The sequence below is a fragment of the Lissotriton vulgaris genome (assembly GCF_964263255.1).
Source record: "Lissotriton vulgaris chromosome 7 unlocalized genomic scaffold, aLisVul1.2 SUPER_7_unloc_1, whole genome shotgun sequence".
NCBI lineage: Eukaryota > Metazoa > Chordata > Amphibia > Caudata > Salamandridae > Lissotriton > Lissotriton vulgaris.
Window position 1 is genome coordinate 2404186 of NW_028240614.1, and position 26239 is coordinate 2430424.

Here is a 26239-nt window from a genome sequence, read left to right on the forward strand (position 1 = left end):
TGGGTGTCCGTCTGACTATACTCTTACCTTTTCTCTTCTTAATAAAGCACTCTTGCCTGTGATATTGCCCTATCACCTTTAAAAGTGATTTATATGCAATTGTTTATTAGTGATGTTCCACTTCTCTCCCTACCTGTAGGATATTATTAAATTGTCATATTATTTTAGTGTGTTCCATTTTCCCTTCCCTTTAGTATGTTTGCAGTGAACTTAGTAAGAATAGCATAAAAGTCTAGTTTAAGAATACTGGTGCACATGTTAGGTCCTTCTCACGTCCCTCGCCTTAGTTTAAGCTCGTGCTGAATAGCTTGTTCCCCAATGCTCATACCCTGTAGTGTTCCCAATTACTCTAATGGTACTTGCCCTAATCCATAGTTACATTGTGGCTTTAATTCTGATTATTGATGTACTGATTTGTATCTGCCTCATTATCCTGGCATATTCATTCTAAAATTTCTTTATATAAACTTTGAAAACCCATCAGGTGTCTGTGGTCATTATACAGTATAAAGTGTGGATAAATGTACTAAGTGTATAAAAGTTCTACTCCTTTTAGGAATCTTGTTGCCTGTCCACTGCTAGCTCCTGATCCATCAGGAGTAATGTGCCTGTGGAAAGTCAGGTACATGAATAGTAAGTGGTGTGAGAGTCACCCCCCGAATTACTCATAGTAGCGTGGAAAGGTTACACCCGGTTCATGCAAAATTAAGTCATCACATGCACGCCAGGGCCCAGTGCGTGGAAATTGGTAAACTAGTGATCCGGGCGACCTGCGCGCTCTATCAATTGCGACCCAAACATAATTAATAATACAGTTCTCAAAAACATTGACAATGTATGGTGAGCAGGGCCGGACTGGGATCTGAAAGCAGCTCTGGCAAATTTTGTCAGACCAGCCCCCGAAGGGTGCGTAGTGAGTGAGTGCAGCGACTGAGCCCGACCACTACTATCAGGGATTTGGGGGTTCCTGCCCCCCAAGAAAACTTTGGAAAAAGAGACCAACATGATGCATTTTACAACACATTTTCCATTATATATTTAATTGCATTAACTTTCAAAGCACAGTAAGTAGTAATTGATGACCTTAAAGAGCACCAGGTTACCCAGTCATGCGTACCCATAGACATTCTTACAGAGAACTCGAAAAATAGACACAAAGTATAAGTCAGACACCTGGTGGCAGTCCTGTGCAGCCACTTTTAAAAATGAAGTGGAAAAAGATACAAACTCAGGCACCGTTCTCAGTTTCTTCAGTGGTGGAGCATTTATATTTATTTATCCTGGTCTGCTATGCTTCGCCGATATGATATGATATATATGTATATATGTGTATGCACACCGGCTAATACAGACTCATCATCATGGCTCCTGTAACTTGTTTATTTGAACAAGCACCATGAAGGGTGAAGATGGTGGAGGAATATTATGCAGGGGTGCAGCCTGGACTGGAGATGCCACTGAGGTTCAAACTTCCGGGGCAGAGATAGCACAAGCAGGGAAGTCGCGCATAGCTGGCGACGGAGAAACTTTCTCTTTTCCCCTTAAGGTAGTAATTTCCAAGAACTTAGAGGTACTACTGGCCTCAATAGAAAGAGGGTGAAGAACTGAACCACCTCTCTGCTGCACAAATCGGGTGAGTAAAATTTTTAATTTCCATCTCGGTCCTGAAGAAAGCCCCATAGACCCGGCAGGGAACAGTGGGGCTGAAGCATGTCAGCCAACCGTTATGTATAGAGGATCTAGTAACGCCATCCAAATCTACACAAAAATCTTTTAATATCTCTTGAATCATCGTTTTTTTTAAATAAAGAAGTTTTGTTTGTGATGATCCAAGGATTTTTAAATTCACTATTCTTTTTTGAGAGCACTATTTGTGGACACCGCAACACAGCCAGTGGTTACCTCCGGGTGGAGGTTGCATACAACTAGAAGAACCCTATGATGATGCACCCACGCAAGTAAATTGGTGGAGAATCAAGATATACTACCACAACGCTTACGTGCGTGCATGAGGGTTTTTTAAGAAGGTCACCAAAAAACCCTGGTGCTGTAGTTTCAAGTGATCCATTCTCCACTTGATTTTTGGTTCAAAGAGTGTGCCAGGTGCGCATGGATATGGTGAGCAACCTCTACTCCCCCCCCCCGGCTGAGGTCCAAAATGAGATTAAGCACACAGGTAGTAGGGCCGCTGCGGTGCCTTACCTGGGTAACCCGGGAGCGTGCAGGAGTGTCTACTCACACAAAGTGGTAGTTACCTAACATAAGTACAAAGAGGACGTGGATAGCTGCCAAAAGAGGTCTGCCCTTGTTTGTAAAGAGAGTGAAAGGTGCAAGTGCCGCTTTTTTGTATGTCAGGCAGGATAGATTGGTGAGGTGCTCTGCAGGTCACAAGTTAGATTACTAGCTAGGTTGACTCATTCTTTAATCTTCCTAACCAGCTAGTGCTGTGAAAAGGCTAGGGGGGGCATTTAAGAAACAAATCAGAAAGGTGCTAGGTGGGCCCAGACATGGTTTGCCTCACAGGCTCAGTTGTGGGGACTAGTTCTTATTTTCCATTGTTAGAATTTATTTATTTATTATTTATTTTCGAATTTGCAACGCGCATCGCTGCCCCAGCGACGGGGTGTCCCAGCGCGACCACAGACTCCTCAGCAGAAACCAAAAGGGTAAAGATTACACAGGGAAGAGCCAGGGGCCTTATTTATGAAGGCCTTGCGCCACCGGTGCGTCACTTTTAACATGGGAAAAAGTGACGCACCGGTGGCGCAAGGCCTTCATAAATAAGGCCACAGGTCTTTATTGCTTTTTCGAAATGGAAAGTGGCTTTGAATGGCTCTAATGGACACAGGGAGCGAATTCCAAAGTTGCGCAGCCAAGCTGCGGAAAGAACGACCACCCGCTCTGGCTTTCCAGACACGAGGGGTGCAGACCAGCGCTAAATACGCTGATCTCAGGGAGCGCCGTGGCACATAGAGCCAAACCAAAAAAATAAAGAGGAATAAAGAGGAAGCCAGGAAAACACTGACAGAGAGAGAAACCTGTGATGGAAAAGAACCTTTGAGAGTTAGCTAATGAGACAGGAAGTGTACGTGGCAAAAGAAAGATTCATTAGGTGAAATCAAGACTAAGTTGCCCTTGGTATTTGGCAACCATGGCATTGAACAACAGGACACTCATAAGAAAGTTTTTTGAGCCCTGCATTTATTACAAATTATGAGACTGTTGGCTCATGTTTCACAATATTTAACAGTGCAATATCAAATCCTAGTCCATTGCACAATATATAATATCGATTCATGTCTAAGCAGCAGATAACTCTGCAACCGTAATGATACTAGTTGTACAATTTGTTGTGACTAAGGCCCTGTGTGCTTAGTTTGAGATAGCATCAATTATTTGTAAACTCCTTGCCTTTATTTTCACATTACAGGCAAGTTTTAATGAAAGGCTTTCATCACTGTCAGAAATAAAGTTAAAAAGTGTTTTAACCAAAACCAACACTGCCCAATACTGACAAAAATCAATCATACTGGTGACACATCCAAGGTGCTAAAATGGAGGTTAAATGCCCTCTTGAGTTGTTGTCATGGAGAGACGTGAAGCCGGCCCCTCCCGGTTCCGTGTGCATGCCCATTTGTTGAATAATGTTGAGCCTAAATCTCTGGGGATCATCGCAGACAGAAATCTGCCCCTTCAAGAACACATAAACTACACATCAGAACTTGCTCCATATCACTTCAGACTGCTGGAAAGATACAAACCTGTTATTCCTCCACCAGACTTCAAAAATGCAATCAAGGCTATGGTCCTATCTAGACTGGACTGTGGCAATGCTCTCTTGACCGTTGCCGCAAATAACGCCTAACACCAATGAAGGCCATCCCAAATGCGGCAACTAGGCTAGTATAGGGAGAAAAGTGATTCAGACACATTACACCTGTTCTCCTCACTCCCAAGTGCCTCGCAATAGAAGCAAGGTGCCTCCCTCAAGGTAGACTGCTCTTCTCAAACACTGCACTTCGGCACCCCAAAATACCTGGCCACAAAACTCACTGTCTAAAGGCAACCACATCCTACTCAGTGCTGTTTGGCTACTCATGGAAGCTCATTGAATAAAGAAACAGGAAACCTCCTTCTCAGGCAGTCCACCTAAAATTGGGATCTAATTACCGCCAGCCGTCTTGGGGAGGAAAGTTAATCTCTTCTCACTAAGTAATTCCTGACAAACTAATCGATCCCCCTCATCTTCCACCGGACTGAATATGGCATGGAATTCACCATTCTTGTGTTTGGTAAAATTGTTCTGTGTACCCTCACTGGTGATTCCTAGCTTGTCCTTGAACTGGCAGAATACGCCATGTATATCTAATTATAATGATGTGCACCCTCGTTGATCTGTAAACACACAGCCTTGTCATTCAGCCTTGTAGTTATCATCTTGAACTGATATTTATGTGAAATTTGTACTGTACAAACGCTCTTCTACCCCCGGGTCTTCCTCGAGCTTTATAAAACCTCTAAATACACAAATAAATATTCATCGATTGAGACTTTGTGTCAGCAAAAGTTTTTAAAATTTGCATTTCTTCAACGAGTTTTTACTTGAAATTATCTGTTTGACTGCCAGTCACCTTTGATTGGGAAATCAGGGGAAAGGCGTGAGAATGGTAAATTAAAAAATAAAGGACGATCTTAGCATCCCACTTCACAACATACATTTTGTCAGCAGTCTATCACTCGGTGGCAAATTGCACTGGCCTGGAGTGCATGCAACGCAGAATTAGGGGTATCTCGAAAACGATGGCATGAAACCATCTACTTCCTGCCCGGCGCGTGCTCAGTGCACTTTGGGTCACTGCGCACCTTTCTAAAATGCTGTTATGTAATATAAAGTACACGAACCAGTGTGTTTTCTTTTTTAATTCTTTTGTAAAACAGTAAATTACACTTACTTAAACACCTGGAGGCCTCAGGCCTACACCTGCTAATGCTGTGCTGTCTGCTGCGTGTTTCTCTGGAGCGTGTGACTCCCTAACTCACTAAGAGGGCAGGGGCGCGCTGTATACTATGCTGCAGGGGGGCAAACTTGGAGAGGGGGCGCCAATGATTGGTCCAGCTCGCTCATCATGCCCTAAACTCTGTCTGGCATTGCCCATGACAGTGAGAGTTTAGGGTGCGATGCGCGACTCGTACCAATCATAGCACTTCCGGATGGATTCTGGTGTTGCCTGCACTGCCACAATAAGGCGATTGGCGATCACGCGCACCACACGCACACTAAATACAGAGGTCAGAGTGCACTGCAGGGACTGTCACAGTGGCCGTCTGATTTTGTTACTGGGGGCTGATTTTGCTAAAAATAAAAATAAAATCAGCCCCCAGTAATTAAATCGGCCCCTGTGACAAAACCGGCCCCCAACCTTCCAGCCTACCTAGGGGATTTCCCGGTAACCGGCATCACCAGTCTGGCCCTGGTGGAGAGGGCATAACATGATATCGAAGTAAATGTTGCCCAACCATTAGTTGGAAGGACAACGGGACAGGGAGCCTATTCAAAACATTTGATTGTGCAACAGAATCAAGCACCAAAAGGTTTGGATGCGTGGAATCTTTGTTAGTGTTATCACATGTTAAATGTGTGCAATGGTGGTCGGACAAGCAACTAAATGATGTGCTTAAACGAGGTAAGTCCACCTGCCCTGGCTGTGGCTGGCACCCCAATCGCGCTCAGTCATCGTCCCCTAACAATAACATTGTCAGTGCTGGTTATCCCTGCATGTTATTAAACACGAGATCGGCGGGTAGACATGCACAGGACAATTTTGAGCTTTTGGATACGATAAAGCCATTTTGTCTTATGCTAACTGAGACGTGGTGGGGTGAATTCTCCAACCCAGATGTCGCCATGGCTATCCCGCCTGATTATAACATCTTCAGGAAGGATAGAGCTAAGGGAAGGGGTGGTGGAGTGGCACTGGTGGTGAAGAAAGGCAGGTCCTGTGCTATCTTGCCAGTGGAGGACATCCGCGGCTCGGAGACCCTTGCTTTTTCTATCACTCTGTCTCCGCACCAATCAGGTAAGGGATTACTGGTATATAGACCGCCTGGTCCACCCGGAACGTTCTTTGAAGATCTGGACTCCGTGTTGCTGGGACTGGCCCTGAAAGCGGAACATTGCATCGTGGCAGGGGATTTCAACTTCCGGATGGATGATCCGTCGGACCTTGCCGCTATTAAACTTTCAGAGGCTATGGCCCCGCTGGGACTGATCCCTTATCTGCAGGGGCCTACGCACGACAAGGGGCATACCCTCGACCAGGTTTTCTCGTCATCCCCTCTTGAGGCGATAGAGATTATCCCGGTACTATGGTCAGACCATCTGCTTGCCAAATTTTCGATCAAAGGCATAGCTAAATCGGCTGCTGCTCTGTCACAGCAGCAGGATCGAGTCCATAGGGCCTACCATCGAGTGACCCCTGAGATGCTGGCCCAGGCCGCCTTGGATCACCACTGCCCCCTTTCAGGCGACCTGGAGAGGGATCTGGAGGCTTTGCAAGTATGGCTTTTAGACAGGCTAAACGATCTCGCCCCGGAATTGACACCTCGCCTGACACCGAAATGGGTCTCCGCACCTTGGTTCACCGCAGCACTGTCGGCTACGCGGCAGCAGTGTAAGGTGGCCGAAAGAGCCTGGTGGGCACAATACGATACTGCGGCCAAGCTGACCTATAAGATGGTGGTTAAGGCCTATCACCGGGACATTCGCCTGGGAAAAAAAGCCTACTTGGCAGGGAGAATAGAAGCCGCTTCCAACTCCTGTAAGGAGATTTTCTCCATTGTGAGAGAATGTATATCCCCACGGTCCAATACCTTTGATGAGAGGCCATCTGATTCCTGGGCTTCGGATCTTGCTGATTTTTTTACGAGCAAGATCCAACTTATACAGGATTCTTTTCCATCGGTTGTATCGGCGGGCCTGATTAACCCTGAGGCCAACTTGTCCCCTCTGGCTTCGCCAGGTTTGACGTTGGGCGTGTTTCCACCTATCTCTGCCCCTGCCTCTTTAGCCCTTATGGGCAATCTCAAATCGGGCTCGCCTTTGGACCCGTGCCCCGCTAAATTTCTGGCGAAAATTGCAGAGGTGATTAATCCGCTGGCGAACCCGCTATTGAATCTCTCGCTGAGCCAGGGAGTGATTCCGCAGGCCTGGAAGCAGGCGATGGTAATTCCGCTGCTCAAGAAGCCTGGCCTAGATCCGAAGGCCCCAGTCAACTATAGGCCTATCTCTCTGTTGCCGGCTCTCACGAAAATTGTGGAAAAGCACGTTCAGGCGGTGCTCTCCAATTTTCTAGAGACAAATGAGATCTTGCACGCCACCCAGTCGGGCTTTCGTCCACATCTCAGCACAGAGACCGCGCTCCTCGAGGTATCAGAAACCATTAAAGGGGTTCTGGACTCTGGGGGCAAAGCCATGCTGGTGATGCTGGATTTGTCGGCGGCTTTCGACACCGTCCCCCATGATGGCCTTCTCGTAAGACTTTATGAGATAGGTCTGCGGGGGACAGTGCTCAGCTGGTTTTCCTCCTTTCTAGCTAGTTTTCCTCCTTTTCCTCCTTTCCGGCAAACGGTCTGGGCCTCGCCAGATTCCGCCGTGATGCCGCCTCTGGGAGTCGGGGTCCCACAGGGCTCTATTCTGAGCCCGACCCTTTTTAACTTCTTCATGACCCCTTTGGCGGCGTTGGTGGAGTCGCATGGCGCCCAGATCGTATCCTACGCTGACGACACCCAGCTCCTCTTCTCGTGTAAGAGAGGAGGAGACTTTGACTGGGAGAGTATCCGGGATTGCCTTGGGGCTGTTTTTCAATGGTTCCAACTGAACAGTCTCAAGTACAATTCCGATAAGTCCGAGGTACTCTTCTTTGGGTGTGACACGGAGCCAGATTGGCAGGCTTGGTGGCCCATCAATATGTTCCCTCTGTCTTGTTATTCCCAAATTGCTAAGAACTTGGGGGTCAAGATAGACAAGGGGCTAACGCTGAAATCCCAGATCCTTGGGGTGTCGGGCACCTGCTTTGGCCTCCTTAGGATGCTGCGGAGGTTTCTTCCCCTTTTGTCTGAGGAGCACAGGAAGCTGACTGTGCAGGCTCCAGGTTAGATTATTCGAACGTTCTTTACCTGGGCCTGCCAGAGTACCTGCTTCAGCGGCTCCAAGTGGTGCAGAATGCTGCCGCGAGAGCTGTCTTTGGCTTGAATAGACGTGCCAATGCAGCGGGCCTGCTGCAGACTTTGCATTGATTCGGAAAGGGGGGGTGGGGGTGGTGATGAACAGAGTGTCTGAATTAAGCAAACCACTCTTACCCAGTCCAGACTTTGCATTGGCTTCCAATCCGCAAACGGATCGCCTTTAAGGCTTTGACTTTGGCCTATAAGGCCCTCCATGCGGTAGGAGCAAAGTACCTCCAAAAGAGACTTGCCTTTTATCATCCGGCTCGTTCTCTGAGGTCGGAATCCCTGTTCCTGGCGGTTGTCCCGCGAGTGAAGAGAGCTCGCCTGGGAGGTCGCTCCTTTGGACTACTGGCGCCACAGTTGTGGAACTCTCTGCCGCTCACTCTTCGGGGAGCCACCAGCCTACTTGCCTTTAGAAAAGGTCTTAAAACCTGGTTGTTTACCCAGTAGGCCGTGTGCCCTCTCTGCCTTCTGTCCTTTTCTTTTTTTAACCGTGTTATGTTATTGTGTTGCAGCCCTCCTTACTTAAAGCGCCGGGACACTCTTTTTGAGTAGCCGTGCGCTATATAAAAGTTAATATAACATAACATAACATAACATAACAAACAGCATGCAACGATGGCCGTGACACAGTTTCAATGAGTGCAATCAGGAAAAGTAAACCAAAAAAAGTTCCACACAAAAGCGGATGAACACAGTACTTGGGGGAAGGGGAACTGATAAGAGCCTCTTTTAAGATATATTAAATACAAGAGATTTCACGCTATGTAGACGAAACCTAAAAATGAAAACCTTTGAAATGATAGCACCTTTGCTGGCACCGCCCATCTACATAAGTTTAATCCTGGACATTCTGAGCATGAGACCTCTCCACAAACAGTCACCTGAGCCTGCAGGTACCACAATCCAATGCATTATAACAAAAGGCTGAACATGCCACTCTCTGTCTTCCGACATGTTCCTTATGACAGATTCTGAAATCCAGGACACATCAAGCGACCTTAATGAAGGACAGTCTGACGGGATGTTGGACAAACAGGTGAAACATTTATTTCACTCTGTATATCTATATAATGCCAGATCAGGACTAAACCACAATGGCTTACTCATTATTCAAATATCATTTTCATGATTTGAAACCTTAGTGCTTTAAAAATCTCAGATATCTTTAAACTCAACAAGGCCTGAGCTGAATTCTGCACAGAGCAATAAGCTGGCACACCCAATATCCAGACTGTATTAATTTCAACGTCTGAGAGAGAACTCTTGATCTAGGAAATGTTATTTTAATGGGTCTTGTTGTAACACAGTGTTTTTATAGAAATGTTCGAGTTATTTGTGCTGTGTATATGATTGTGAGTAATGATGCAATATTGTGCTTCAGAATTTGAACAAATAAAAGTTCATCTTGGGTTATCGTGACCCATCTGTATATGAACAGAGAGTCCTCATGTTATCATGCGCACTTGGTGTACTTTCTAAAGTACCCGCCCAGGTACCTGTTAATCTAAGGATGAGAAATGTACATAAGGCATGGAGACACATATGTACCATAAGAGACACTGTTATAAACTTGGTACATGGAAACAAGGCAGCAGTTTCCTCTACATATTACATGCAAGTCACACATCCTACTGTAATGAACTTGCTATATTTTATAACAGCACAACAGTACCCTCTACTTATTACATGTCAAGCGCATGCAGGAAACTGTAATACACTTGATATATGTGAACAGGATAGTGGTACCCACCCAATGTATTACATGTCATCTCAAGGACATGCTGGGAACTGTAATGATCTTGACATATGTAAACAGGACAGCTGTACCTGCAAAATATTTCATGCCAAGGGTATGCAGGTAACTGTAATGAACTTGGGAAATTGGAACAGGACAGCGGAACCTTCAACATATTTCGGCTGTGGGGCTTTAGGTTTAAACCTATAATAACTGATAAAACCCCACTGAAAAAGAAATAGCCCTCACCAGTGAAAACATATAAACACTGAAAAAACACCTGCACAACCGCAAACTAAATGCCATTCAAAGAAAGGAAAAGGAGAGTGAAAGAGTCATTTATTTTCTTCCTGAAGGGGCCAATACAATGTAAGTTTGTTATACAAGCTAGCAGTAAGAAAGACTGGGCTAACATTATTCTGCTTGAGTTTTGATGTTTAGGGATGCCACTAAAATATTGTTTCTTCTTCCTTTTGCTTGTTTCAGTTTTTGTGGTCTTTGGTCTAAAGATGCAGGGATTAGAAGCATGTTTTAGGTCTCGTTTAATTATTTTATAAACTATTGAGCATCAGGAAATATCAAAATCATGTTTGATATTTTGGCTGCGTTTGATTCTTTCACTGATAGGTAACTTGGCTGGTTTCAGAAGAATCTTTCCTAATATGTGTCATCACATTTACCCACAGAGAATGACTAAAAACCCTTAATACATCAGCCCACAGTTTATGGTGGGTCAGTATTGATAGTAGGTGAATTGCCAACACCTCAGGCTTTAAACATTCAATGCAAGGTATAGTGACAAGTATATGTATAAAGAGCGCTATCACCAAGCTTCTGGGTTAGTGGTGAAAACATGACACTAGACTTTTGGAAAACATGGAACGCAGTGTCACTTGGAATGCTCTGCAAAAAAAGTTTCTTTCCAAGTTCAACAAAGATTGAAGTGATATTGTTTGTATTTGCAGTGATTCAGCTATGTATATGAAAAAGTTTTGTGATGACCTGTCAAAATTGATACCTGAGCTGAACTAATAATTCCCTGTAGGAGATCCTTGCCACTTGTTAGATGGTATGCTGAAAGCATTTTTACATTCTTCAGAGTTAATGAGGGGTGTTGTTTACTTTTTTGTCCATTCTGGAACACTGTTTTCTTATGCACAGGAACTAAAACGTATATATTTATAATTTCTTGCTTAGTGTGGCATCAAAGAAAGAGCCATCCCAACTGTGTACTTTAGCTGATTGTTCTCAGTTCAAAGGGTTATGAATGCTATATTATGCATCTGGCAACCATTTACAGAATTTTTGCTGAGTGATGATGCCAAAGGCAAGAAATGTGAGGATCTTTGGTCGCATATTGATAGTGATGTAAAAAAAAGTACACTCTACTGCATTCTTTACAGGAAAACATAACTGCTGTAGTGGACATGATAAAAAAACTAGAGTTTGAAAAAACCCTTGTCTGCCAAGTGTTCAGCATAATTGGTGTAGATGTGAAACATCTCCTTGAGAGTAGACTGGGCGACACCTTTAGTGACGTTGGCACTGCAACATGTTCCATGTTAGAGTGCTTGCAACTTGGTAAGCAAAGCAATGTTGAAGAGCGATTCAGGGTCGTTTATTTTACAATGTATGAGAAATGGATTTCAATGATGCATATAAAGGTCCCTTCATCACCACTGGCATTTAAAGTCAATGAAACGTCACTGTGGTACTCTGTACAAGTTCTAGATCCCTTCAGTAAAGGGGAATTTCCTCCGTAGTTTCAAAAGTGCTGCTTCATTTTTTACCGCTTCACTAACTCTGAGGGCATAAGCGCCAGCTCAATGCAAATGTTGCAGAACCTGCCATGAGATTCGCAATATTCAAGTGCACCAGTATTGGCATGAAAAGCTCTGTCAGTGGCCAGAGTTAACAAATTGTGTACTGGCTGTTTTGGCGTTGCACATCTCAAGTGCTAATGTTGAGAGGTCCTTTTCACAGAAGTTTACTTGGGAAGGAAAGAGCGAGCACACATGACCAAAGACTCACTGAAGAAGTATTGTATGGTGTACTACAATAAGTTTAATTTGCCAAAATCTATTTGGGCCTCATATACACTATATGTGAACTGTCTATATACCATGTTCCATCAGCGCAGAAAGCAAGCAATAATAAAAGCAAAACGTTCCATAAAAACCGGAAAAACACTTTTCTTGTTGCTTTTAGTGGCGCGCAAATGTGTAACCACTGATAACAACTGTGTTTTACGGTATTGTATCACTGAAAAAATCCCACCAGAATTTACCAAGAATAGAAACTGAAAACAGGAAAGCCTAAACATATTACATATCAATGGTACACAGGGAACCGTAATTAACTTGACATATTTGAACAGGACAGCAGTACCCTCAAAATATTGCATGGCAAGACATGCTGGGAACTGTAATACACCTATGTAAACAGGACAGTGGAACCCTCAAGATATTACATGCCATGGGTACACAGGTACCTGTAATGAACTTGATATCTGTGAAGAAGACAGCTGTACCCTTAACATATTACACACCAAGGGTACGGAGAGAACTGTAATGGATTTGATGTATGTGAACACAAGAGCAGTATCCTCAACATATTACTTGTCAAGGACATGCTGGGAACTAGAATGATTTTGGCATATGTAAACAGGACGGCAATACCCTCAACATATTTCATGGCAAGGCTATGCATGGAACTGTAATGAACTTGGGAGATGTGAACAGGACAGCAGAACCCTCAACATATTACATGGCAAGGACATGCTGGAAAATGTAATTAACTTGATATATGTGAACAAGACAGCGGTACCCTCAACATATTACATGTCCAGGGTATGGAGGGAACAGTAATGAACTTTATTATATGAGAACGTCACAGAGGTACCCTCAACATATTACCCACCAAGGACACACAGGTAACTTTAATTAACATGGTATATCTGAAACGTATAGCTGTAACCTCAACATATTACATGCCAAGGACACACATGAATTGTAATGAACTTGGTATATGTAAACAGGACAGCAGTACCCTCAACATACTACATGCCAAAAACACACAGGAAGCTGTAATGAACTTGGTATATGTAAACAAGACAGCTGTTCCTTCAACACATTATCTGCCACTGACAGGCTGGGTACTGCAATGAACTTGGCATATGTAAACAGGACAGCAGTACCCTCAACAAATTACATGCCAGGGACACCAGTAACTGTAATGAACTTGTTATATGTGAACAGGACAGCGGTACCCTCAAAATACTACCTGCCAGAGACATCCAGGTCTTCTACACGTGTCCCCTCTCACACTGTGGAATCTGCGTGTATGTTGGATGGGCAGTGTGCATGGGGGATCTGCCTTTGCTCGGTATTAAGATCCTGAGCTCCTCAAAATTGAACTTGTGCAGCAGAAGTGCAGCAGTTTGACATACAAAGAGTCTTTTCTGTCAGCTAAACCTTTGCTGGATGCCTCTTCAGCAGGGGCGGCTCATTCGCATTGGCGGGGGAGTGTCGCCCCACTGGCTCAGAGCCAGCATGTGGAAGATAAAATGATTTACTATAATTGTTTTATTTTTAATTTGCGGGCCCTGACCCAGCGTGTGCAGGGAGGGGCGGGCGTGCCATTAGGGAAGACTAGTTTGCGCACTTATAATTGCGCATGTGTGTTTGGGAGGCCGTCTTAGACCGGACAAACACACATGTGCATTTAGGTCTCTCCAACCAAGCTGTATTGAAAAGCCGGGTTGGAGAAACAGCACAGACTCCCTGCCCTGAGCGGAGCGTCAAACCAGCACGCTCAGGCCAATCCCTGGGCTGTTCTCATAGCATGCTGCTATGTCCCAGTGTCGGCTGGGACCAGGAAGCAGCAGAACACAGAGGCGCAAGGAGCAATGCAGCCAGCAGTTACAGGAAAGTGTTTTTTTTTTCTTAACTGTTACCCCCTCTCCGTGCTCCCCCACATCCTCTCCACCCACCTCACCACCTCTTCAGTCTTCGGGCCATTGTGTCATTTAAGTCTCAAACAACTATGTATATATTCCAAGTGGATGCTAAACCTCACAATGCGATTGAAACCGCCAGCAAACACTTCTTACCGCTTTCATGTCTTCGAACATTATTACCATCACATTGTCATCATCTATATGTTCATTCCAGGCAACGGCATATTCAAACCATGAACCGTAGGTCACTGAAACAGAAAGGCATGTAGGTGAAGTAGTATCACCACAAACAGAGGATACACTACATTTTAGCACTTTTATACCATACAGATGAACAGATCAACAATCTACTTTTCGGAATTATCACCCATAGTGTCCCTACTCTGTCCACTACATTCTGCACAAAGGGCTAAAGGTTTTTTGCAGTCACAAAGACTCTGATCTGCACAATCGGAGCCTTTGCTACTACAAAATAGCCTTTGGGTAAGTTCAGATCCCTTATGGTGATTCAGTCGTTTGATACAATATCGCAAAACAGGTTTGCCACTACATACTAAATTGCAAATTGAAAAAGGCATGTGTAGTGCGTACCTTCCAGTCTGTGATTTCTAATGATATGAACCAATGGTCACAAATCATTGAAAGGTTACCGACACCCCAAAGGAGGTAGTAAGCCACTCGCAAACATGAAGGGGGCTCTTAGGGACCCCCTCCTCTTTGTCAATGTTGTAAAAAACTTTTTTTTAGGAGTAGACAGTGGTCTCTGTGACCTCTGTTTTCTGGTTAAAAAAACGTTTTACAAACGTATCTTCTTTAAACCCATCCTGTTTTCCTTTGAGGCAAACAGGCTGTGTTAAGAAAATAATATTGCTTTATTTAAAAGCAATCACAAACATGGTGGTATGCTGACCCCAGCAGGCCACCATCCGTGTGATGGCCTCAATTCGCAGTGGGTCTCAATTTTCGACCTGCCTCATGCATAGCAGTGAAGTAGGTCAAATTCCACCCCCTACAAATTGTAATTTTAGTGAACCACGTTTGTAATTTTGTGGACCATGTTTTAATATATATTGGTTTGCAAAAATTCTATGTGTTCGTATAAAGTCGGTGGACAAATTACGACCACTTTTGCTGAATTCTGTGTACAAACATAGGGTCAAAAGTCCTGAATCTTGAAGCTAATAAAAATGTAATCTTGGGGTCGAGAGAAAATGTAAATGTGCAGCCTGTAATAAAGTAGTGTTCTGCATCAGAGAAGCAAACCTACCTAAATTAAAAAAGCATTGGCAAGGCCAAAAGGTCTGGAGTTGTCCGCCAGCTTTTTGGCAGCTCTTGGTTTGTATGGTCATGGCTTTTATAAAGACTTATTGTTCGGGAAGCTACTGGGTCCTCATCAATCTAAAAACAAATATTGACTACAGACAAAAAAGTTTTTGGTTTCAAAAAAGCACATTACCATAGTACTCCCTGGCACTGAAGGGAACTATCTTGTGTGTGGATGTGCTCATTGTAAAAATGCAGTATCCCGTAACTGGCAGTGAAGTCAGCCAATGGCTGAAGAGGGCTGACACATTTCCCCTTGATGCCTGCTTGAGTGTGTTGGAGAAAAATGTGAATGACACAATCTCAGACAAATTAGTGTGGCTGAAAATCCCTATAAGTAACCATGAGATACCCCTTCGGGGGTCTATTCAGGCGCTATAGAAGCACATAAAATAAATAAAAATAAAATAAATGACAGACACATACTTTTAGTAAAATCAAAAAGTCTTGGCTAACATCCCTACTTTAAATTTTAAACTGAAACAATTCATTTTTCTTTTTGAAAAGCCATATTGGATGTTACTTTATTTAAAAGCAAACACAGATATGGTGGTCTGCTGCCTCCAGGAGGCCACCATCCCTGTGTTTTCTGCGATTCCAAGGGGTCTCAAATTGTGGCCTACCTCATGAATATTGATGAGGTAGGTCTATTGTGACACCATTAGAATCTCTAACTGTGTCAAAGACTCGTTAGTAAACAGGTGATTCCTATCGGGGCTACATGTACTGCCAACTGACCGTGCTATAACCTACTAGCTGCTTCTAACATAAAATGCTCATGTGAAAGGATTACACTATCCCACATCTATCTATCCAAAATCAACGATAGAGAGACCTGTTCTTGTCAAAGGTTCACCATTCTTTATTATCCTTGGAAATTCGCCTAACTTGTTTCCTTTTCAAGAGAAATCCATTAAGCCTTGAAGAAGTTACTGTTGAGTAACTAAACATGTGTCGGCTGCCTTTTGTGATTCGTTTTGGGACCCATACATGGAAGAACTTTTTACTAAGTGTCCCAGAATCTTGTGAAATCTACAAATAACGTATCACAGGATATGTGTTGTTAATATGACATCTGATTAACTTGATATGACATCGAACTAACTTGATTTGTGCCAACCAGACATTAAAATATCTTGAGTCTCTGATGTTCTCTATATAATGGTCTATTTCTGAACATGCCCTCATCCAATCAGTGTGAAGTTGTGGTTCTGTAATAAGGTCTGGCTTGACTCATTTTCTCCACAGAAGTATTTTGCTTCTGTGTTACTTATTTGAGTGCCGAGGTACAATGATTGCTAATGTAACCTATCATAACTTTCTTCCTTTTGGACGTGAGTTTGAAGCAACATCCTGTGCAGTGGGATGTTTATGTTACCTTAAGGGGTACCACTATGTTACTTTAATGATACGGACTGTTTAACGTAATTTAAAAAATACTTTTATTTGCAACTCTTGGATTGGTAGTGCAACAGTCTTTACCACCACTGCATGTGCTTTGTTATTGTTAAGCATGGGCGAATTTTGCGAATCTCGCGTTCGCGAATTTTGCGGATTTGCGAACTCGCAATTCGCAAAATCCGCGAATTCTCGCGAATTTGCGGATTTTTTTTTTTTGTGTTCGCGCGTGTTTCTGCCAGTTCGCGAGGGTTTTGTACAATTTCGCAAAACGCGAACTTACCTGTCGGGTCGCAAGTTTTGCGAACTTGTTGTTTCTACGTGTCCAGCCTGTTTGGGACACTCTTCTTCATCACTGCCACTCTCTGTCACCACTGCCACTCTCTGACTACTCATGCCACCCTCTGGCCCATCCATGCCACCCTCTGTTTCATCACAGCACCCTCTGGTTGTCCAGTCAGTGTACATTATTGTGGCAAAGCAAAGCACACCTCCCCTGCCTCAAGTGACCTGAATTAATTTGGGGCTGATTAATGTGTGACAGAATATTTTTTTAGCTGGCACCTGCTTCCTTAGTGCTTCCTGATTAGTGATCTTTTGCACTTGCTAAGTGCTTTCATTGTTGCAAAATTAGTTACAACACCTGCCCTGCCCCAACTGACAATAATGAATTAGGGGCTGATTAATGGATTTGAACTTCCAGCCTGGCTCCTGCTTGTCTCCCTTAGCTGTAATTCAGGACCTTTGTGGCATATGTGTAACTATTCTGAGGTTCAGAGCCGGGTCACATAATAGTTGCAACTGGCAACTGAACTCTGGAGGGGCCCCTCAGGAAGCACTACAGGAAATGGCTACTAATGATGAGCCTGAACTTTTGAACCTGGTAAGTAGTTTCAGTTTTGCTAAGATCGTATTTCTGCAATTTAGCGCTTATTCGCGGGGCGCGAAGTTGTACTGGGAAGCCGCGAACTCACGCGAACAGTGCGAGCAAGCCACAAAAAATCCGCTGCTCGCGGATTTGCGGATTTTGCGGGAGATTCGCAAATCTCGCGGATTGCGGATTTACCGAAAATCCGCAAAATCCGCGAGCGAAACGGATTTTCCGCCCATGCTTAGTTATTGTGAAGCAATCCGGGCTAGACAGGGAACTCGAAGCAGCCCTGGCTATTTAGTCACACCAGCCCCCGGACGCAGGGTGGGTGCAAGTGTGAAGCACCGCTGCTTTTGTTACTGGCCACCAATAATGCAGCACTGCTGCAAAACCGTCTCCCAGCAACAAAACCGTCCCCCATGGCTGCAACACCGTCCCCACCTTTCCAGCCTCCTGGGGAATTGCCCCATGCCCGATACAGCCAGTCCAGCCCTGTTTGCAATAACCGAATAGAGATTCACAAAAATCCACCATTGCCTGGGATGAAAGAAACAGCCACAAACAACTCTGACTTCAAATGTTCCTCACATTCCCTCATGTTCTCCATTTAGTAAAGTGAAGGATACTTTCCTATGCAGTGCCGCACACCACAACAGGCACAGCTCGGGACCATTACAAGGCGCGGTGCCCCATTTTGATGCGCCAAGCTTCTGTCTGAAAAGTGCACCAGTAAAGTACACATAATGGCATTATGGTCCGGCTGAACCAGGTGAAACATTGCTGGTTGTCTACACATCTGCAAGACTCCAGAGGTGGAGCACCCTCTGGACGTCTGTACTGACAACACGCGTGCATGTCTGTCAGACCCCATTCAAGAAGCCACGGGGGAGGCAGGGGCTACTGGACGTCAAACATGGGGTTTAGGGCATTTGCCTCTGATGACTCTGAAAATTGGGTCAAGGACAACCCCTTCAGTCACAGGCTTCTCAGGGAGAACGAGGGGGGGGGGGGGGCTGCTCTAGTTCAGATCTTAACAATCAATTAACAATCCTATAAAGTGAATGTTCAGCCCAGTGCTTATTTTTGCAGGAAAGAAAGAACTTTAACCATACAATGGCACTCAATATACACACTACTTTGAATAAAAACAAGGAGGTGCCCCTGGGTGCTATGTTGGTTGACTCGGAGCCTGTCTCTCTCCCTTGCTGTTGCCTGGGTTTCGAGGACTTCTAGGCGATCTCCCTTCTATCTCTAGGGGTCAAGTGGAGTAGCATGAAACTACCCAGGTGCATTCAATCCCCCCCAGTGTGTATGTGCACTCATTTGCAAGTCTCTTACCCCTTCATGGGTTAATCAGATCTCTCAGGGTCACTTTCAGGAGGCCTAGTGCTCCAAAGAGCGAGGGCGCACCCACAGGCAGTTCCGGAGTGCCTTAGTCTCACCTGCTCTGATTCTGCTTCATGGTCGCCAGGAACAGCAGTCCTGAGATGCTGCAGTCCTGGTTTTATTGTTGATAAGAGCCTCCTCGCAGGGATCTGCAGGTGGCTGCTCTGACCTTCGTTGAGGCTAGCTGGATCATAGGTGTAGCTCCCAATAAGGCCTTCGATGCTTGGGCAGTTCCAGCCAGTTTTTGTCATAATGAGTACCGGTGCCCAAAGCACTGCTCAAAATATAGAGGCCGGTGTTAATAAATGTCCCCGCTCTGAATACCATGGCTTCATAGTCCAGAATCCACCTCAGGCCTCTTGAATCCACTGCCAGACGCTCCCTGCCCCTTTATCTCTCTCTAGCAGGCTCCAGCGTTCTCCCTTGTTGACGGATTTTCCGCCTTCTCTTCCTTCTTCTATCCCTTTTTTGTGTTTACCCCTCTCTTGGTCTCTGGGAACATCAGCTAAGGAGAAATACGTGTCAGTGGGCCCCACCGGCCCCAAACATGAGTGCCGAAGGGCCCCACTGGCAACCACTGGCTCAAATTAAGCTCACCAAAAGTACTCTTCGCGTATCGAAAGAGCCCATTCTCTCCCCCCTTCAGTGTGTAGGTGTCCTCCCTCCAGCAGCAGGAATGTGAGCAAGAAGACTTCCACTGTAGAAGAGCACAGTCCCTCCGCCTTGGGCAACGTCAGGCAAAAGTCATCCAAAATGGATCCCACTGGTCTCCATTGCTGTGGCCCACATATCCACACCGTGCATGTAGCACATAGGCTAGGCACACCAACATACTTACATGCTGTGTTTACTAGGGCAAAGGACTTTGTAAGTGCACAGAAGCAGAGGTTTACATGGTTGCACAGTAGACCTTCATTTCAGTGACTCAGATAATAGGGTCTGGGCCACATGATCAATTCTAGAACACGGTACGCTGCCACCATCACTCTACATGCCAAACCCAGTCACAGGGACAGTAGTTCTCTGTATAAAATATGAGCAGACTGTGTACGCCCCTCCTGGAAAACAGGACAAGTGAGTGACTGAATGAAATGTGACTTATATAGCACATGGCTACTCCAAGGAGTGTCCTAGTGCTGTGGACGTCAGCAACCTTACAGAGTAAAATCGAACTGTCTATTATTGCTTAGAAAGCCTGGTTCTCAGCTTTGTCTGAACAGTGAAATAGAGTCCACTGAGCGTATGTCGAGAGGGAGCTTGTTCCATGCAGATGGCGCTAGATAAGAGAAAGCAAAAGACACATAGATGATGTACAGAAAGCAGAGCTAATCAAACATTCAACGCCAGTCAAGAGATCTGGGTTAAATCCATTGTTCTTTTGTTCACCATGCCACCCCAGTTTAGACTCAGCCATATGCAAATGAGTCTTGACCCTGTGCCTCATGGGAACAGTCCAGCCTGAAATGCCAAGCCAGGCCCTCCCTGGACCCAAAACAAGCATCTTGGGACCAGTTTCGGGGCATCACCCCTCATCATCCAGGAAAGCTTGAATCCCGTGGCACAGTGATCCTGGGACCCACGTCTGGGCATACCCAGCACACTTAGGGCGAGAAAGCAAAAGACACACAGATGATGGACAGAATGCAGAACGAATCAAGCATTCAATCCCAGTCTCAGATCTGGGTTAAATCCATCATACTTTTGCTGGCCATGCCACCCCAGTTTAGACTCAGCCATATGCAAATGAGTCTTGACCCTGTGCCTCATGGGAACAGTCCAGCCCGAACTGCTAAGCCAGGTCCTCCCTGGACTGGAAACAAGCATTCTGGGATCAGTTTCAGGGCATCACCCCTCATCAGCCAGGCAAGCTTGAATCCAGTGGCACAGTGAGTCCGGGACCAACGTCTGGGCATACTCGGCACGCTTAGGGCAAGAAAGCAAAAGACACACAGATGATGGACGGAATGCAGAGCGAATCAAACATTCAACTCCAGTCAAGAAAACTGGGTTAAATACATCTTTCTTTTTTTCACCATGCCCCCCCAGTTTAGACTCATGGGAACAGTCCAGCCCAACCTGCCAAGCCAGGTCCTCTCTGGACCGGAATCAAGCATCCTGGGACCGGTTTTGCTATGCCACCAGATTCAAGCTATCCTGGCTGATGAGGGGTGAAACTCCAAAACTGGTCCCAGGATGCTTGTTTCCGGTCCAGAGAGGACCTGGCCTGGTAGTTCCGTCTGGACTGTTCCTGTGCGAACAGGGTAAAGACCGATTTGCATATGGATGGGGCCAAACTGGAATGGCGTGGCTTACAATAAAACGATGGATTTTAACCCAGATCTGTGACTGGGGATGAATGTTTGATTGATTCAGCATTCCGTCCATCATCTGTTCTTTTTACAATTGTCACCCTAAGTGGGAAGGGTATGCCCAGAAGTGGGTTCTATGTTCGCTACACCACCAGATTCAAGCTATCCTGGCTGATGAGGGGTGAAACCATGAAACCGGTCCTAGGATGCTTGTTTCTAGTCCTGGGAGGACCTGGCCTGGCAGTTCGGGCTGAACTGCTCCAATGGGGAACAGGGTCAAGAATGATTTTCTTATGGCTGGGGCTAAACTGGAATGGCGTGGCATGAAAAAAAGATGGATTTAGCACAGATCTGTGAGTGGGAGTGAATGTTCAATTGATTCAGCATTCCGTCCATCATCTGTTCTTTTTACACCTAAATAAGAGAAGGCTTGTCCCCTCCCTAGTGCGACGAATCTTAGGGATCTTAGCCTGAAGACGAATTTCTAGAGGGTACGTAAAAGCTACTTCATGTCCAGAGGTAGCCTGCACCAGTATGATGAAGTACCTTGTGGACCAGTACTAGTGTTTTAAACAGTTTCTTCTTCCTTATTGGGAGCCAGTGGAGGGCGTGTATTCTAGGAGGTAGGCTAAGGAGCTATGTGCTGCCATGTTCAGGAACAATTGAAGTCTGTGTATCAGGTAGTCAGGAAGTCCCAAATACAGGGCATTTCTATAGTTCAACCTCGAGGCGAATAGTGCCTGGACAACAGACTTCCTAGCAGAGAATGAAAGGAAGCGCAAGAACGTTTTTAGTATGTGCAGTAGCCCAAAAAAGGTGCCTACCTCAGACATGCCACATTCCTACTACAGCATTACCACTCTTTATCTAACCCTGTAAGCCGACCAAGACACTACACATTTCATGGTAATAAACAAGGAAGAAGGCTGTGATGCTCCGCACAGTGCACAGCACCCTTAAACATGGCGGCCCACTGTAGACGCCATTGACAACAAGGTTTTCAAACACTCTTCGTCCATTTTCGATAAAAAGGAAATTACCTTTTCCGTTGATGAAGTGCTCGAAACACTCATCCCAGGAGTTGTATCTAGGAACGACAGACAAACTATTAAGGAAGTGGAACATCGACACTGCCGTATCTTTGGGATTTCGAAACACCACCAAAGTCTGTTGGGAAGAATCAAACAGTGTAAACAAGAACACGATAAAGAGCTTTCAATTCTGTAATTTTTTAAGAAGGATGACATGCAAAAATCCAATAATGCACATAAAAAGATCACACTACCAGACCCAGTCATAACAGAAATACACTCTGTAGGTAACATTCACCTCTCTTCATTAAACTGCTGCATCAGTGGAATAGGTTTACACAAAGCATACTTGTACTGAGTCCATGGCCTGCATAGCAATGGACCAAACCACACTTCACAGGATGTTGAATGTTCTTTGGTTTCTACCCTGCATTAGAGAGGGGTGATATGGCAAGGCCAGTGATGGTGGTTGGCCATCATGTGTCCCAGTTAAACCCAGACCTGAACCAGAGACAGATGTTTGGCACTCATCAGGCTGGGACCTTCATTGGCTCTCCCATCTATACTCAGTCTCAAACAGCAGACCTATCCCATGGGAATCGCAAACTGTGGCTTTAAACAGCACATGCTCCCCCAACACAGCATGGGTGTCCCTTAGGTCACTTAGAATGTATTTATAGACGTTGGCATCACAAAGCGATGCTATCCCTCAGCTTACACAGATTTTACCGAATGGAATTTTAAAGAGCATCAGTTTATTAGGTTTATACAGGTCTCAGCATAAAAGAGCAGAGATACACCTCTGCTTCACAAATTGCACAGAATCAGTCCTCACACAGCAGAGCTCGCGGGGCCTGGTGATGGTAGATCCAAGGTGCACCTTTTGAGCGCACTTGGGAATCTTAAGCCGTAAACTCTCCAGAGGAATCATCCTGTCATCCTGCATTAAATGGAATTTTTAGCAGAAAGCTCCTCGGCTACCTTAACAAAGGCTTCAAGACTCACATGCAAACTCTTGTCTTTAGGCCAGCCTTTTTTGACAAAAAAACAATCATTCCACTCCTGCTCGGTACAGATAGAGACCTCTGCAAGGTCCACAGCAGCTGAAAGATAATACCTCAATTCATCAATTTAAAACTCTTCACCATCATCCTAAATAGGAAATCCTAAGAAGTAGCCTGCCCTGCCAGTTTTCCCTCAAGTATGTGAACAACAAATTGATATTGCAAAACCCTAGAGGCTAATCTGCCAATCCTAGGGATAGAGTTACGTGCCTTCCCACCATTCAATGTATATGCATATATCAGTGGCTTGTGGTCAGTTCTCAAAATGAAATTTCTGCACCCTACACAACAGCTACATTTATCCAAAGCACAACCACAATTCATTAGTTACTTGTCAATTACCGAATAATGTAACTTTGCCTCTATTAAATAATGCAAATCCAAATCCTAATGCATCGTCACCTCTTGCTCATCCGTTCCATTAGTAAAGAGTGCACTCAGACCATGGTAGCTTGCATGCGCTGTAAGGATACATGATTTCAAAGGATCATAGGGTAACAATGCACAAGCATCTGCTATTTGCCCCTTAATCTATTCAGATGCCTTTTAACAAACTGAATCCCACACAAACAGAACTCTATTTTTAATTACTGAAACATCTCATTTAGGAGGCATAGCCAGATATAAAATGTGAATAAAACGCAAAGAATTCCATAAATGCCTTCAAACCATATTTGTCTTTGGTTGGGTGAGTCTCCTTAACAGCTTTGATAAGACCAAGCCATAGTTTACACCACCATTCGTCACTACATGTCTCATATTTTCAACCTGTTGCTTAGGAATTTGACATATTCTTCTTTTGGCTACTACTCTGAATTTTTGGAAAATGCCAAGGACTATGTACAGATTGGATCATGTGCCTCACGGTTTGAAGCATAAATCAAAACATCATCCTGAAATACAGCAACACCTTATATATCCTTGAGCATTTGATACACACTCTACTGAAAAACGGAGGCTGTCCAAGCCAATCCATAGGAAACTCAACAGTACTGGAAAGACCCAATAGGCAAAATAAAAGCAGTCAAATGTCTTGATTCTGTGTTCAAAACTTCTTGTTGTTAAGCTGTGAGCGCTGTCTTGGTGAACCACAGCACCACCCATAATTATTTTTATCATGATATATGCCTCTACCCAAATTTCCTAGTTCAAGTTAAGCAGGTTGACACTCTCTCTCGGTTCACCCCTGAGCTTGCAAGCTACAACTAAAAGTGAGTGACAAAAGGAAGATTCTATTGGTTCAATGTTGGCCCAAGACAAAAAATATGCAATTCTTTTTCAAGATCCTTTCTGATACTCAAAGGTACTCCTCAAAGTTTGTGTTTGATAAGAATTGCCCCTTGTGTGAGCCTGTTTTCTGTTTAAAACTTTCGATTCTTCCCAGTTCTCCAGAAAAGTCTCTATGATGGCTTACTATTAATACTACTTAAACAGTACTTGCTCTTTGACACCAGATCAAAAAGATCTTGGTGAAACCATTAAGCATGGGCGAATTTTGTGAATTCGCAATCCGCAAATTTGCGGATTTACGAATTCGCAATCCGCAAAATTCGCGAATTCGCACGAATTTGCGGATTTTTTTATTTTTGCGTGTTCGCAGGTGTTTGCGAGGCGCTTTGCGTGTTCGCGGGTGTTCGCGAGGCACTTTGCAATTTCGCAGGGTTTTTTTTTTCGCCTGCTTAATCACTGCCACCCTCTCATTTTTTATGCCCATCTGTCCTCTGTACCACTCATTTCTGTGCCCTTCTGCCCTCTGCCCCACTCATTTTTTGTCCCCTTCTGCCCTCTGTCCCACTTTTGTGCCCTTCTGCCCTCAGCCCCACTTAGAATGGCGCCGGCAAGCTGCCAGCGCCATTCTAAAATAGCTAGAAATAGCTTCAACAGGAAGCACTAATAGATAAAGTAAAGCAGGTGCTCCAGTTGAAGGTCAAATTAAGTTACACAATCATTAATCACCCCAAGTTTGGGGTGATTAATGATTGTGTAACTGAATTTGAGCAGCACCTGCTTTATTTTATCTATTAGAGCTTCCTGTTGAAGCTGACTTTTGTAACTATTTTAGAATGGCTCTGGCAGCTTGCTGGCGCCATTCTAAAAGAGTTGAACTTTTAACCCAATCCGTTCCGCTCGCGGATTTTGAGGGAAATTCGCGAATCTCGCGGATTGCGAATTTACCGAAAATCCGCGAAATCCGCGAGCGGAACGGATTTTCCGCCCATGCTTAGAAACCATCCTAAAATGCTCACCCTGTTAGTGGGCACATACGTCTTTAAAATGTCCCTATAGGCCAATTTTCAGTCCCTCACATGAGATGGGGCCCAATCAGAAAGGACTGCTTTTCTTTTTTACCCAGTGTTTTCGAAAAGCTCCCTTTCTTATCATGGTGATCCTTGCTCCTGATTCTATCAATAGGTGTAGGATCTAATCCTTCACCCCAACATCTACGTATGTTTCTACACAGTCAAAAGGGTTGTTTTCATTCATACATTCCCATTTGAAGCCACTAGAACCATATCATGCATTCCTTCTTGTAAACATGTAATTTCAGCACCATCGTCTCCTTATTGTTGTGCAACATTAGAAACGTTGTCACTACTCTATTGGGCACTTTAGCATCTTTGGCAATATGTCAAGTCAAGTCATAAAATTTATATAGCGCACTACATACCCAGAGGGTTTCAAGGCGCTTAGGGAGGGGAGGAGGATTATTTGTCAAATATCCACGTTTTAAGTTGCTTTCTGAACGCTAGGTGATTCTGGGTGAGGCGAAGGTAAGCGGGGAGTGAGTTCCATGTTTTGGCAGCCAGGTATGAGAAGGATCTGCCTCCCATGGTGGTTTTGTTGATGCGAGGGACAGTGGCGAGTGCTTGGCTGGAAGAGCGAAGTTGGCGGGAGGGGGTGTAGAAGGACAGTCGAGAGTTGAGGCAATCTGGTC

The 26239-nt window shown here is 44.7% G+C and overlaps 1 protein-coding gene across 1 annotated transcript in view; it reads right to left on the bottom strand.

The window, feature by feature from the left end:
• Nucleotides 1-26239, bottom strand: part of LOC147672978 (sulfotransferase 6B1-like) — a 111271-nt gene that overhangs the window by 41590 nt on the left and 43442 nt on the right. Inside the window, exons 4-5 of the mRNA XM_086947851.1 lie at nucleotides 22250-22376; nucleotides 14076-14170 (exon numbers count right to left, since the gene is read on the bottom strand). Coding sequence (XP_086803977.1) covers nucleotides 14076-14170; nucleotides 22250-22376 — 222 coding nt within the window. The remainder of the gene's footprint in view (nucleotides 1-14075; nucleotides 14171-22249; nucleotides 22377-26239) is intronic.